Source organism: Nicotiana tabacum, chromosome 14 (genome assembly GCF_000715075.1).
Source record: "Nicotiana tabacum cultivar K326 chromosome 14, ASM71507v2, whole genome shotgun sequence".
Taxonomy (NCBI): Eukaryota; Viridiplantae; Streptophyta; class Magnoliopsida; order Solanales; family Solanaceae; genus Nicotiana; species Nicotiana tabacum.
In genome coordinates, this window is record NC_134093.1 from 13,381,482 (window position 1) to 13,395,838 (window position 14,357).

Below are 14,357 nucleotides of genomic sequence, written 5' to 3' on the forward strand. Positions count from 1 at the left end.
TCAACATAAATACATAATATCTATCTGGAGCAATGAGTTAATGATAAACACTTGTCACTTTAGGAGCTTTTGGTTGCTAAAATTTCCAGCTAAACCAAATAACCAATAATAGAGGGATGTGCATTTTTATTTTATTTTTTTGGCATTCTATTTCTTTCCCTATCCTCTCTTTTCTATTTCCTTCTTATTTGTATTCATTACTTTCTCTTGTTTTTTTTCCCATCTTTTTTGGTTCCTTTCTTTTTTAGTGGTTTGTCATAGAAAAATGCCTTTAAAGCTTCTTCTAAAAGCTTCATTTTGAAAAGCTTTTACAGCTTGTTTGGATGGTTGTTACATATTGTGTTGTATCGTATTGTTACTTTAAATATAATGTTTGTTTTGATTGTTACTTAGATTTTATTGTATCGTATCGTTAAATCTATCGTTACGTAATGACTAAAAGTATCACTTTATGGAACGACGGATTTGGTGTGGCGGCATCGTTATCTTGCTTTTTCCTCTCATTTTGTCATTCTTTATTATTAAATAATCATATTTATCTTTTATCATACTTTTTTATATAATAATTCTACTACGTATCCTATTTTTCCTTAGTAGTATTGCAATTTTATTCTTCATATTATTGGTGTGTGACATCATGAAACAATGGCAAACAATACAAGCTATCCAAACATTGTATTTATTAAATAATACAATACAGTACAATATAGATTATGAAACGATATGTAACACCAATCCAAACAAGTTGTTAGAATAAGGTTATTAGCTCTTTTAGATGGCAATGGCATCTACCTTTCTCCATGGCAAAGAAAAGCATAAATTTCATAGTTGAAGTCGTCCACTAAATATGACTAAAATGGCACTAAAAGAAGAGGGAAAGCTCAGTTTTCAGTTATTTTACTCCAAATGCATTAGATGTTTTCACTTGATAATATTATCAACTTTTAAGACTTCACATTGTCAATGATTCCTTTATGCTTTTTAAAGGCTATGCTCTGCCATAAACACAAGTTTAGAATCTTGTAAAGGAAAGGAAAACAAAAGATGCTGGTGTGGCACTTCACATGCAAAAATAAATAAATATATATATATATATTAATAATTCATTAAGTTACAGCCAAAAATAGAAAATAATATGCTTCTAAGAGACATAAATACTTCCAAGATATCATTCTTTTGTTATGGTATCTCAGCCATTTTCATTTTTCCAACACATTCTCACCAAAAGCTGTAACTCTACCATTTACAATTATAATCTCACTGATAACTCATTCACCTCTAATAAGTAAATCAAACTATACAAAGTTTCCTCGTTTTCCTATTTTGATGTGGTAAGAGAAACTACTCTAACAATGCACTTTTCTCTTTTCCTTTACTATAAAGAAATTTACAGCTCTAAACCATCTAATCCATTCAGTGAAATTGGCCCAAGGCAATCACCTTCTATGCTTGCAAGAATGTTGAAATCCCTAGCAACAGCTCCATTGTTCCATCTCACAGCAAACACAACAAATCGGACAGCCACTTCGTTTTCAATCCTCGAGTGATCATCACATAAGAAGAATGGTTTCTCACCCGAAACATAGTTGTAATTTGGCATCTTTCGAACACTGAGATAAACAAACTTCATAGGTCCGCATTTCAGAAAGACTCCGTTGCTGACAACCTTGATAACAATACCAACCAAGACTTCCCCAGTTTTTGGTAAGAAGGAATGAAAACAGAAGGTTACTGGGAAAATGATGTACTCTGATAACTCCAACTTTCCATTGCCTATTTTTTCTTGGTACATCTTTCCATTGCCTATGCTCTTCACTTTTGTTATTCTGAGAAAGTATCCGCAATCTTCTGTAACTCTCGCACAAGCGAGGTGGTCCAAAAGATGCTTGATGACAACACTTCCCGGGACTTGTCCACTTTCTTTTATATCTTTCATCGGAACTACCACATAGAAGAGAATTTCGAGGTCGCACAGCATTGAGTCCCTACATTTCAAACACAAAATAAGATAACTAGGACAGAGAACAATGCTACAATAAATCAGCCACATTCCCTTGCCATTTCCCCTTTTTATTCTGCTGTAAGCATTTTGTGGGCGCACCAAACAGAATCATAATGTACAATGATGTAAATGGCCAGAGGCACAGGGAAGAGATCATGCCGCCTAGAGCAAAATGAGTCGCAACAAAGATTAAGTAAAGTTTATCGATATCTGTAAGCCCGAATCAATAAGTGCACCACACCTGGCTATTAAAATTTAAAAATAATATAAAGAATGACAAAATGCAGATATACAACAGCTAATAGACAGAAGGGAAATGCAAGACCAACAGATAGAGTTGTCTACTGCATAACCAATGCCTTAATCATGTAATCTGAATAATCAACAAGTACCTAAGTTGACACCCTAGTTAACTAATACTATGAGAACAACTATTATTAAAATGAAACAAAACAGCTATAGAGGAAAACAAGCAAATTGATAGGATAATTTGGCGTGTGGAAAGTAGAAGGAGCAGCCTTAAGGCCATCTACCATTCACAACAAGATTGGCATCTACCTTGGGGTAGGGAGTGAGTGGTAACCCTATGTAGAAAAAAACACATTTAGGAGATATAGTCATATAGAACTGTAAATTGCAAATAGGGGTGGCAAATTGCAAATAGGGGTGGCAAGCGGCCGGGGCAAGCTGGATATGGGCGGGTCGAAAACGGGTAACACAAAAATGGACAAAATAATCCGATCCGACCCATATTTAATACGGATAAAAAACGGGTTAACTGGCGGATATTATGGATATTATCCATGACTTCTTGAATATGATAACTTTTGGAAGAATTCCTAGTCTCCCAAACTTGAGCAACCTCCAATTTGAGACTTTACAAATGTAAAAATTAAACCCATTGGTTATCCATTTTCTAAGTGGATAATATGATTCTTATCCATATTTGACCCGTTTTTAAATAGTTCATTATCCAACCCACTTTTTAATGGATAATATGGGTGGATAAGTATTTTCTTTTAACCATTTTACCACCACTAATAGCAAATAAGATAGAGGAAATATCTAACTGTCGAATAAGAATCTTGCATGATAGACACGACATTCATCCAACCAGCATGCTCAAGAGAGCGTTCAAACAGGAGCTTACTTGAAGACAATGGGAGTCTGCTCAATAGAGATTGGGAATGTAAAATACAGCATGGTTGGAGCTAAGCAAATTGAGCAGCAGCGGCCTGGATAAATTAGCTAGCGAGTCAAGCAGAAAATTCGGTTTCTACCTCAAGGGATCTTTCGGAATTCCTAAAGTCTTTAGTGTAACTATTACCAGATTCTAGGTCTTTTGGACATCACAAGCTAACTAAAATAAAGAAAAAATGCTACCACTGGTTTCATGTTTCACCAACATATAAAATGGCCAAAAATGATTGTTCTGCCCTATCACTTCTTAGTTTTAAATTCTTGAGAACGCTAACTTGGAGAAAAAATTCAAGAAAGTTCAGATCTTCACTAACATACGAAGTAGTTACATACTTTTTTTATAAGGAAAGTATTTATATACTTTCTTTGTATTCATTTGATTTAAAATTTTCTTGCCTCCTCCAACAGTTTTATGAGAAGGTTGGAAGCTTTTGGGACAATAAGACCGAAATTTTTAAAAGTTGAGACATATCTGAATCTGATACAGTTTATGTCATTTAAGCAACATCAAACTATATCTTGAGAGATCAAATTCATCTACTTCAGCTCTTACAATTATAAGAAAGGGCACAATTAAACAGAAAAAGAAAAGTAGCTGACATGATATCCATCATTAAGCATTACATCTCTTAGCAAATACTCATCCAAATTAAGAAGAAAAGAGAACGCAATAAAGGACTGTGCTTTATTTCCTCTTATGATTTTATTTTCCTTTCTATTTTAAGGTATCATTACAGAGTTTCAGTGTAACAAGATACTTGTTCCTACAACCTATCCATAAGAACTAAAAGAAAAATCAAAATCAGTCTATTTCGAGATTTGGCCAACTTTGGATGAAACCTGATAAAACTTCTCTGGTGACGCTGAATAGGATTGCAAATAATTCTAGCCTGGCAAATTTCCCCGACTCTCTATAGTCTTATATCTTTTCCTTATCGAAGCTTCTTAATGAAGCCCGCCATGAACTATGTAGATTCAAGCTATAATTCTCACTCAACGAGACCCACATTCTACATAATGAATTTCTACTTTTTTTAAAGAAAAAGACAAATGCACTTAATAATCTGAGCAGTGGCGAAGCTAGGAAATTCAATAAGGGTGTTCAATTTGAACACCTTTGCCAGTAGGCTATGCAAGGGTGTTCGAAGTCTATTTTTAATCAATAACAAGTAATATTTTACCTTATACGTAGTATAATTTTTCGGCGAGTTGACCACTTATGGATTTAGAATTCTAGCCTCTTTTAAGTTATTGAATTATAGCCCCTTTATACATATTAAATGTATTTCTTAAGAGAAATACAGAATTTAGACCAAAGTTACTGGGTTCGACCGAACTCGTATTTTGGTCTCTAGCTCCGCCCCTGATGACATGTGTCTAGCACAATCCCGTAAGGTACTACATTTGCCATTGAATCAAAGCCCAAGAGGCATACATCCATAGAAAATTCTCATGACAAAAAGAGTACAACAGCCACATAAATGGACGTAATTCACGACTCACCCATTAAAACCTTCTAAAGAGAAGCAAAACCCAGAGTTGCAAAAGCACATCATTTCAAATGGAAGGAAAAAAAAACATCATGTAAAAGCGACAAAAAAAAATAAACAAAAACTACCAAAAATGATGTTATGTAAAATGACCCTACAAAAGTCAACTATTTTATTTGTTTTACTGATCTCCGGCAATAACATTTGTAAATGGACAACGAAATCAAATCTCTAAAAAATTACAGAAATGGAATCACTGAAAACCAAAGATTAGTAAATGAATTCTTACCCAGAAAGAAGAAAACTTTGCAGTTGCTTTTTTGGGAGCTTTACGAAGAAGAACTATTGAAACAATTATGGAAATGAAAGGGAAGTATAGAGATGAAGAGTTGGTTATAGCAACTGTTGGGGTTGGGAATTGGGACGATTCGCTTACCGGGTACGACCAATTTTTCTGCCACTTCCCCAAAGTTGCAAACTTTGTAACCTCTTTCTATTTTCAAATATCATGTTTTTTGGGAGCCAAAAGCACTTTTTTAGAAATATAAATTTTTTCCATATTTAAGCAATAAGCTTTTTGGAACAGTTTTTCTGTTGTAATGTGGGCCCTTTTGGTCATAGATTTTGTTAAAAAAAAATTCAATTTTTTTTGGCTAATACATGTTTGTTTATAGATTTTATTCATATTTTGACAAAATTTCAAATCTCAAAACCAGCTCAAGAACTGTTTTTGGCCCAAAATATTACCGTTTGATTTTTTAAAAATCTTTCAAAAGTTACCGTAAACTTTTGTATTTTATAAAAAGATCCAATTTCTGTTAACATGACCCAACTAATCCATATCTACTCATTTTTCCATTATTAAACTCATGCGGCTTTGCCCTTCTCTATAAACATAAGAAAACACTCGCCAAAGTTGTTGTGCCAATCTGTGGCAATGCACGACAAAAATAAAATTTGAAGGTAATTTGCTAAAATCTGCTGATATTTGTATAAATTTTCTTCAAATTTGTTTCGCTTGTTTTGTGAATTTTGTTAGGATTTGTTTAGCTTGTTTTGTATGAATTTTTTTTAGAGTTGTTGGATTTTTTTGATAGTTTTTAAAACTTATGGGTATAAGTCACATTTCAAAAAAATTTTAAAAATATATATATATATTTTGAAAAATTATGTCCAAATATATTTTCATCTTCAAACCAAACTCCACCCAAATCAGATTTCTTAAAACAAATTTGGGAATCCCTGGCCAAACGCTAGCGTAGTTTCTCACATATATGAAAGTAGGAAGTTAAACTTTTTAGGACAAAAATATCATTATTTATAATACCTTCTCTGTTCCAATTTATGTGATGTACTTTTTTTAGTGTGTCACGAATTATATATATATTTTATTTAATAATAATCTAACTTTAAATATTTTTTACTTTATTATTAATGAGTAACTTATAAAACATAGAATATATGATTTATTTTAGACAATAAATTTAAAAATAATATTTTTTGACGGAGGGAATAATAGAAGTAGTTTTGTGTTGTAAGGCAAAAAAAATTCAAATTTTAGCTTCATCCCGTGAGTATAAAATACAAAAATATCATTATTTATAAAAATGCTCCTTATTGATTCAAAAGGGAAATCAAACCATTAACAATTATCTCATTCTCCTCCTTTTCTCCCCAACTCTTTTGTTCCGTAGATATCAAATAGAAGATGACACATTTTGATTAAATAAAGTTGAAAAGAATTATTCAAACCCTAAATAATAAATAATTAAGATCATTTTTAATATAAAATTAATTATAAAGTAAATCTATATATGTCATATCGTAATTAGACACTTAGAAATACTTTTAAAATAATATCGCAAAAGGGTCAGATTACCACTCTACTATGTGAAAAAGATCAAGTTTGCGCTCCATTATATTTTTCATCTAAAATAACCCTGTTGTTTTAAAATTTAGTCAAATACACTCCTCCTCTGTTAAGATTATCCAAGGTGGACTACCAATCCCACATAGCACAGACATTTTGGCCACGCGGCATGCCACCTCATTGCCCCAACCTATATTATCCTTCCCTTCTATCGGAAACAGCCTCTCTACCACAGGGTAGGGGTAAGGTCTGGGTACACACTACCCTCCCCAGACCCCACTAGTGGAATTATACTGGGTTGTTGTTGTAACCACAAGGCAAGAAACCAAATTTTCATACAACTCATAGTACTATTGTCAATCAAGATTGCATTTTAAAGACAAGCCCACCAAAAAGATCAAATTTTGTAATAATAGCACCGGCTAGCCGGTTTTTGGACTGGTAATTAAAAAATAACCAGCATTTGCAAAGTCATTGAAAAATAGTCATTATTTTGCTGCAACACAGAAAGTTCCAGCATAATATACTGGAGATTGGTGCACCTGCGTATGAACTTCCAGCATATTATGCTGGAACTCCATCACACGGAAAGTTCCAGCATAATATACTGGAGATTGGAGCACCTGTGTATGAACTTACACCATATTATGCAGGACTAGTATATTATGCTGGAACTCCAGTATAATATACTGGAAGTTCACATGTAAAAAATTCGAACTCCAGTATATTATGCTGGAATATTTTCCGAATTTTGAACAATGTTTTCGTTCAAATTTATCTTTACATGAAAAGTGGCTAAATTTCTATTTCTTTTGAAACTGTAGCTATTTTTCAATTACCACTCGTAAATCTGGCTATTTTTTACTTTCACCCTCAAATTTTGTGCTGAAAACAAGTCCAAAACATGGAATTTGTCTACTAAAGCTAGTGCTTCTAGCTTGTGTAGTTCTTGGTTAGGCAAATAGTATGAAATCCATAATGAAACTAAGCTAAAAATGCCCCCCAAGTTGTGCTTAGTTATATGAATAATGGGGATACATCTAGTTCTTATTTTGAAGAAAGTAGTAGTGGTGGTAGTAGTACAATGGACAGAATTGTTGAGAAACTAAGGAAATTTGGGTATCTCAGCCATTTTCATTTCTTCAGTACATTCTTAGCAAAGCTGTAACACTGCCATTTAAAGTTATAATATCACTGATAACTCATCACATCCAATAAAACCTATACAAGGTTTCCTGTTTTCCTATTTTGATTTGGTAAGAGAAACCACTCCAACACTGCACTTTTCTTCTCCTTAACTACAAAGATTTTACAGCTCTACACCATCTAATCCATTCAATGAAATTGGCCCAAGGCAATCACCTGTTATGCTTGCAAGAACGTAGAAATCCCTACGATTATCATTCCATCTCACAGCAAACACCACAAATCGGACAGCCACTTCGTTTTCAATCCTCGAGTGATCATCACATAAGAAGAATGGGTTTTCACCCGAAACATAATTGTAATTTGGCATCTTTCGAACAGTGAGATAAACAAACTGCATAGGTCCACATTTCAGAATGACTCCATGACTGAAAACTTTGTAGACAATACCGACCAAGACTTCCCCAGTTTTTGGTAAGAAGGAGCGAACACAGAAGGTTACTGGGAAAACGATGTATTTTATTGAGTACGTCAACTTTCCACTGTCTACTTTTTTTTGGTACATCTTTCCATTGTCTATGCTCTTCACTTTTGTTATTCTGAGAAAATATCCGCAATCTTCTGTAACCCTCACACGAGTGATGTAGTACAAAAGATGCTTGATGACAACACTTCCAGGGACTTCTCCACTTTCTTTTATATCTATATTAGGAACTAGAATATTGAAGAGAAGTTCAAAGTCGCACAGCATTGAGTCCCTACAGTTCAAACACGAAATAAGACAACTAAGACAGAGAACAATGCTACAATAAAGCAGCCACATCATCTTGCCGTTTTCCATTTTTTATTCTCCATTAAACATTATTTTTGCTCCCATACCCCAGGTGTGGGCGCACTAAACAGGATCATATTGTAACGATATAAACGGCCACAGGCACGGGGAAGAGATCATGCCACAACTGAGTAGCAGGCTCTCTCAGAGACAAGTAAAATTTATCCATATTCATAAGCTCGAATCGATAAATGCACCACACATGGGCTATGACAACTGTAAAAGATTAAAGAATGACAAAAGGCAGATATACAACAGCTAATAGCACAGATGGGAAATGCAAGACCAACAGATAGAGTTGTCTACTGCATAACCCAATGCCTTAATCATGTAATTTAAACCAACAATTACCTGAGGTGATATCCTAGTTATAACTAATACTATGAGCACAACAATTATTAAAACGACTCTACTGGTGATAAAACAACAAGCACAATTATTATTCAAAAAGACACATCAACAAAACAACTATAAAGGAAACAAGCAATGGTACAATAGTTTGGTACGTGGAACGTAGAAGGAGCAGCCTTAAGACCGTCCACCATTGACAACAAGATTGGCATCTATCCCGAGGAAGAGAGTGGGTGGTAATGCAATGTAGAAAAAACACATTTAAGAGATATAGGACTGTAAATTGCAGTACAGAGATATAAATAAGACAGAGGAACTAATCTTAACTGTTGAGAGAATCTTGCATGATTGGGAGACCATTCATCCAACCAGCATACTCAAGAGAGGCTTCGAGACAGTGGAAGTCTGCTCAATAGAGACTGGGAATGTAAAATACAGCGTCGTTGGACACAGGCAAACAGAGCAGCAGTCGGCCTGCCAAACTTGGCTCACGAGAGTCGAGCAGGAAATTCTGCTTGTACCTCAGTCACCGAGAGAACTTTTGGAGCTTTTAAAATAGGCCAGAGTTCTTCAGTTCAACTATGACCAGATTCTAGGTCTTTGGACCTCACAGCTAACCAGAATAAAGAAAAAACGCAACCGCTGGTTTCATGCCTCAGCCTCACCAACATGTACAGTGGCCAACCTTCTCAGTTCTTAATTCTTGAGAAAGCTAATTTGGAAAATTTTCAAGAAAGTCAACATCCCTACCAGTGTTATCAAAGTCGAAAAGCGCAAAAAGCTTTAAGATCTGTTGGGGCTTTAAGCGTAAATAAAGTGTGGGCTTTATTCAAGAAAGGCGCAAATGGAAAAAAAATTCAAATATGTATGTGTAGTCCGGGACTAATAATTATAAGTATGAATAACAAATATATGGATAAAGAAATTGACAAAAGAATTACAATAAGTGAAATATCAATTGTTTTGTATAGTCTTTTCAGGATTACGCTCATTGAAGGAAAAGTATCCCTAGAGCCTTGATGACGACACTGAAGCGCTCCTTAAGCAACGCGAAGTGCTCAACATGTTTTGCGCCTCATTTCAGGGCAAGCACGCCTTAAGCGCGCCTTTGACAACACTGATCTCCACTAATAAAAGTATTTAATACTTTGTATGCATTCAGTTGGTAAGAACTTTCATCCCACCTCCCATGGTTTTAAAAGAAGGATAGAAACATTAGCGACGATGAGGTCGGAAATTATAGAAGTTGAGACATATATCTAAATATATGATATGCCTTTGCAAGCTGCAAAATCAAAATATACCTTGAGATACCAACTTCTTCATATACTTCAGTTTTCATAGTTACAAGCGAGGACAAAATTAAACACGAAAACTAAGCAGCTGACATGATATCCATCATCAAGCATTATATCTTGGCCAGCTCAAGAAAATCTCTTGCACAACTTAGCAAATAACAATCCAAATTAAGAAGATAAGAAAAGGCAGATAAAGAACTATGTTGTACTTCATCTTTTTATTTTCGTTTTCCTTTTTAAATTGAAGTATCAATTCAGTGTACGGTTCCTGCAACCTATACATAAGAACTGAAGAAGATACTTACTGAATATGATGACGGGGAGAGAGAAAATAGTGGTTGGAGGAAAACGAAAGAGTAAAAACGATTTCTCAATAGTACCCTACTACTATGGAAAGAGGCATGGGCATTCAGAGCACAAAACAATCAATATAAACAAAAAAAGAAAGTTATGCAAAAGGAAGATGCAAGAAATTGGATGTGACTTTGAGACCTCATTCATTAACAAAAACTACAATGCTTTTGTTACAAACCAATAAAAAAACTGGTCCAACTTTTGATTATCAATATTTCTATGTTATTGAGCAGAGTTTAGCTAAGCTTATATCAGTCTAGCTTGAGCACAATTTGAAGTCGTTTAGTATTCTAGTCAAGATCAGTCATGCTAACTCGACTCAACTTAACATGATTACGCATCAACCCACATGATTATTGTGGTCCACAAGATACTGTAGCGACAAAATAGAAATAGTCTTAATATTCTTTTGGAAAGGTAGGCTGATTCATAATATTGCTACCGGTTATGAACTATATTCCACTATATTGAAAATCTAATGTTAAAAAGGAAGGTGGAAAGACACTTTAAAAAAAGACATGCATTGTAATCTTCGGCATTGAACCCGTATCGATTACATATAACACCATCTTATACTCCTAAAAACTTTTGATGAGTACTAATTCCATTTCTTTTTCCCTGTTTTTCTGAGTTTAAAAGTTGATTTTATGAGGTCATCAAGAACATAAAATGTAACATCGTCTATTTGATTTCTTTTTCTTTATTTCAATCAGCACCTTGTTTGCATGTTGTAATTCATATATTTCTTATTGATCTCTGGTAAAATTGGAGAGAAGACACATTCTGCATAATAAACCTGCCGTTTTGTTTTGTATCCTTTGCTCCCTCTAAAATACTTTGACAACAGAAGCACAGCACATAAATGCAAAGTTAGAATACAATTAGAAACATGTGGAGACTTGGCGTCCCTGGTGCTCCTAAGCAGGCTAATTGGCTGGTAAGGAAGATTTTTGAATGCCATCTTGGGATTTCTATTTGCAGCCACTGTCTATCATATCTGGTTAGAAAGAAAAAGCCGTAGATTCAGCAAAGTCCTACAGTTACATATAGTGGGGCAAAAACATTGTAAATGGATAAGCTGTTTAGATAGGCTTAGCTGTTTCCCTTGTTTGTAGGTTTGGTTTCTGTTTTGTTTAGCAGACCAACTTACGATACTTTTCTGTTGGTTATTTGAGGATCTAGCTCTAGAGTCTGATAAGCTGGTATGGATATATTGACACTTCCGATAAATAAAAAATTTCATTTGACCAAAAAAATAGAACATATTAGTAACACTCCTACAGTCACAAACTACATTAGAGGCGGAATTAAGATTTGAACCTTATGGGTTCGAGATTATCATCCTTTTAAGTTATTGGGTTCTAAATTAATGATTTGTACATACTACCTCCGTTCCAGTTTATGTGAACATATTTCTTTTTTGGTCCGTTCCAAAAAGAATGATCCCTTTCTAAATTTGGAAACAATTTTGTAAACTTACAAATCTACCCTTAATGAGAAGCTTTTATAACCACACAAAAACTCTGGGCCCCTTTTTGAATTGTTTAGGACCACAAATTTCAAAAGTCTTCATTTTTTCTTAAACTCCGTGCCCAGTCAAACATGTTGACATAAATTGGAACGGAGGGAGAATTTATTGAATTTCTTAATACAAATACAGAGTTTGAACAAAAGCTATTGGGTTCAACCGAACCCACAAACAGCATTGTGGCTCCGCCCCTGACTACACATTCATGTTAAACTTTACCGGGTGAATAGACATACTGAAACCTTAAACAGAAATTCAACTAAAGGGCCATTGTGTACAAATAAGCATGGAGTATTTGCAGCCTTGCATCCAAATGACGCTCCACCCCCAACTTAATTTCCATATTTCAGTTTTTGCCTACCAATTCGACATAATTTGAGAATCTCATCAGACATGATAATTTCATCATTTAGAAACTACTTTAGTCAAACTTAATTAAAACACAAGTCATTAATTCAGAGATCTCTTCAGTAATTCCAAAATCCAAATCGCGGGTTGATGGAAAATCATGGAAATTGTAGCCAATCATCAACAGATTTCTTTTATAACCAAGAAATCTGGTGTTTTCAATTTGAATACTCCCCGGACAACAGGAGCACCCCGCTACCCTTCTCTACTTAAAAATACTAGACCTAATTCACCTTCAAGATTCAAACTCATGACATGTGTCCAACACACATCATGATGTCGTCAGGGGTGGATGTAGAGAACAAGTTATGGGTTCATCCAAACCCAGTAGCTTTAGCATAGACATTGTATATGCGTAAAAAGATTCACTAAACAAGTACAAGTAATAGATTTTGAACCGTTAAATCCAATGGGTTGTGGTACAATTTCGAACTCGAACCGATAAAAGTTCAAATTATGGATCTGCCTCTGCACACAGGGGTGTAGGTAGCTTTCAGGATACAGGTTCGGCAGAATACAGCAGTTTTGAAATTCTTTAAATATGTACAAAAATTTAATTTTGAACTCAGTTACTAACACTTATGGTCACTGTCCTAGAATCCAGAACTCATAAAGCTTAAATCTTGGATCCGCCTTTGTGTGTTGTACTACATTTGCCATACAAATTCTCATAACGAAAAGATTATAACAACCACATCAATCCACGTAAATCAAGACTCAGCCATTAAACCTTCTAAAGAGAAGCAAAACCCAAAAGCACATCATTGTAAATGGAAGAAAAAACGGAGACCCATCAATCAAAAGCCAACAAAAAATCAACAGAAAACTACAGAAGATGGATTTATTGAAGGAAAAAAAAATTAGTATGAAATTCTTACCCAGATAGAAGAAAACTTTGCCCTTTTTTTTTGGGGGGGGGGGGGGGGGGGCTTTTCTAACAGGAGCTGCTGAGGATCCGCTTACTAGGTACTGCCCATTTCTCTGCCACTTATGTAACCTCTTTCTATTTTCAAACAAATGTCATGTTTTGCCAAATATTTGGGAGCCAGAAGCATCTTTTTTGGTTTTCAAAATAGCAGAGATCTTATAGCCCGTTTGGCCTAGCGTTCTTCAAATCAAAAAGTTTCAAAAAAGTACCTTTTTCAAAATCGATGAAAAATATATTTTTGAGTAGAAATAATTTTGGAGAAGCATAAAAAAATTAATTTTTCGCCAAAAATACTTTTGAGAAAAATATGTTTAGAAACACTTTTAAAAAATTTGATCAAATATTAATTATTGCTCAGAATTACTTTTCAAATTAATTAACCAAGGCCAAAATTATTTCTCCCCGAAAATACTTCAAAAAAAATACTTTTGAGAGAAAACACATTTCATAATAAGTTAATTTTAGAAGTTTGGCCAAACAAGTTACATGTTTGGCCAATCTTTAGAACCATACTTTCCCATGTGTGTGTGTTCCCTACTTAGATTTTATATGGTGTACATTATTCCATCTCGTGTGTATATATATATATATATATATATATATATATATGTATAAACTTCATATTTATAATCATACAAATATTTATAACTTATTTTAGAATAAATTTGAAAATCTCTTTTCTTAAATTTTGTAACCAGACACATAAAATCACATGAAATAAAATGAATGGAGTAATATGAGTAATTTTGTGATGTACGGAATAAACTACAAATTATAGCTTCTACCTACCACTAGAATTACAAAACTAAAATTTTTAAACAAAATATCATTATATTAATATTTTGATTCAAAAGGAAAATCAATCTTTAAAGTTATTCCTTCTCATTCTTTTACCATGGTTTTCCTTCTCACCAACTCTTTATACACGCAAATCTCAAATAGAAGATGAC

General features: G+C 34.1%; 2 protein-coding genes across 5 annotated transcripts; both read right to left on the minus strand.

The window, feature by feature from the left end:
• Positions 1 to 1,065: 1,065 nt before the first annotated feature.
• LOC107785529 (DNA-directed RNA polymerase V subunit 7-like) lies at positions 1,066 to 5,209 on the minus strand. Of its 2 annotated transcripts, none has more exons than XM_016606855.2 (2): positions 4,982 to 5,209; positions 1,066 to 1,985 (listed from the first exon to the last, which is right to left on the minus strand). In XM_016606855.2, the coding sequence occupies exon 2, from the start codon at positions 1,976 to 1,978 to the stop codon at positions 1,388 to 1,390; it is 591 nt and encodes a 196-aa protein (XP_016462341.1). In that variant the 5' UTR covers positions 1,979 to 1,985; positions 4,982 to 5,209; the 3' UTR covers positions 1,066 to 1,387. The 2 variants fall into 2 exon arrangements, with proteins under 2 accessions (XP_016462341.1, XP_075085448.1); XM_075229347.1 differs by having other exon boundaries at positions 5,129 to 5,204.
• Positions 5,210 to 7,544: 2,335 nt separating this feature from the next.
• Positions 7,545 to 13,490, minus strand: LOC107785530 (DNA-directed RNA polymerase V subunit 7-like). 3 transcript variants are annotated; one of them, XR_012698529.1, is made up of 3 exons: positions 13,358 to 13,490; positions 9,219 to 9,603; positions 7,545 to 8,466 (listed from the first exon to the last, which is right to left on the minus strand). XR_012698529.1 is itself a non-coding variant. In XM_016606856.2 (2 exons), exon 2 carries the CDS (start codon positions 8,457 to 8,459, stop codon positions 7,872 to 7,874), a length of 588 nt encoding a protein of 195 aa, XP_016462342.1. In that variant the 5' UTR covers positions 8,460 to 8,466; positions 13,358 to 13,458; the 3' UTR covers positions 7,719 to 7,871. The 3 variants fall into 3 exon arrangements, 2 of the variants coding, with proteins under 2 accessions (XP_016462342.1, XP_075085449.1); XM_016606856.2 differs by lacking the exon at positions 9,219 to 9,603 and having other exon boundaries at positions 7,719 to 8,466; positions 13,358 to 13,458; XM_075229348.1 differs by lacking the exon at positions 13,358 to 13,490 and having other exon boundaries at positions 7,719 to 8,466; positions 9,219 to 9,358.
• Positions 13,491 to 14,357: the final 867 nt, after the last annotated feature.

Coding starts and splice junctions, on each gene's coding strand:
- LOC107785529 (XM_075229347.1), bottom strand. CDS start 5,202: ATGATATTTGAAAATAGAAAGAGGTTACAAAGTTTGCAACTTTGGGGA. Junction 1,986..5,128: donor AGAAAAATTGGTCGTACCCG/GTAAGCGAATCG, acceptor TTTGAAATGTAG/GGACTCAATGCTGTGCGACC.
- LOC107785530 (XM_016606856.2), bottom strand. CDS start 8,459: ATGCTGTGCGACTTTGAACTTCTCTTCAATATTCTAGTTCCTAATATA.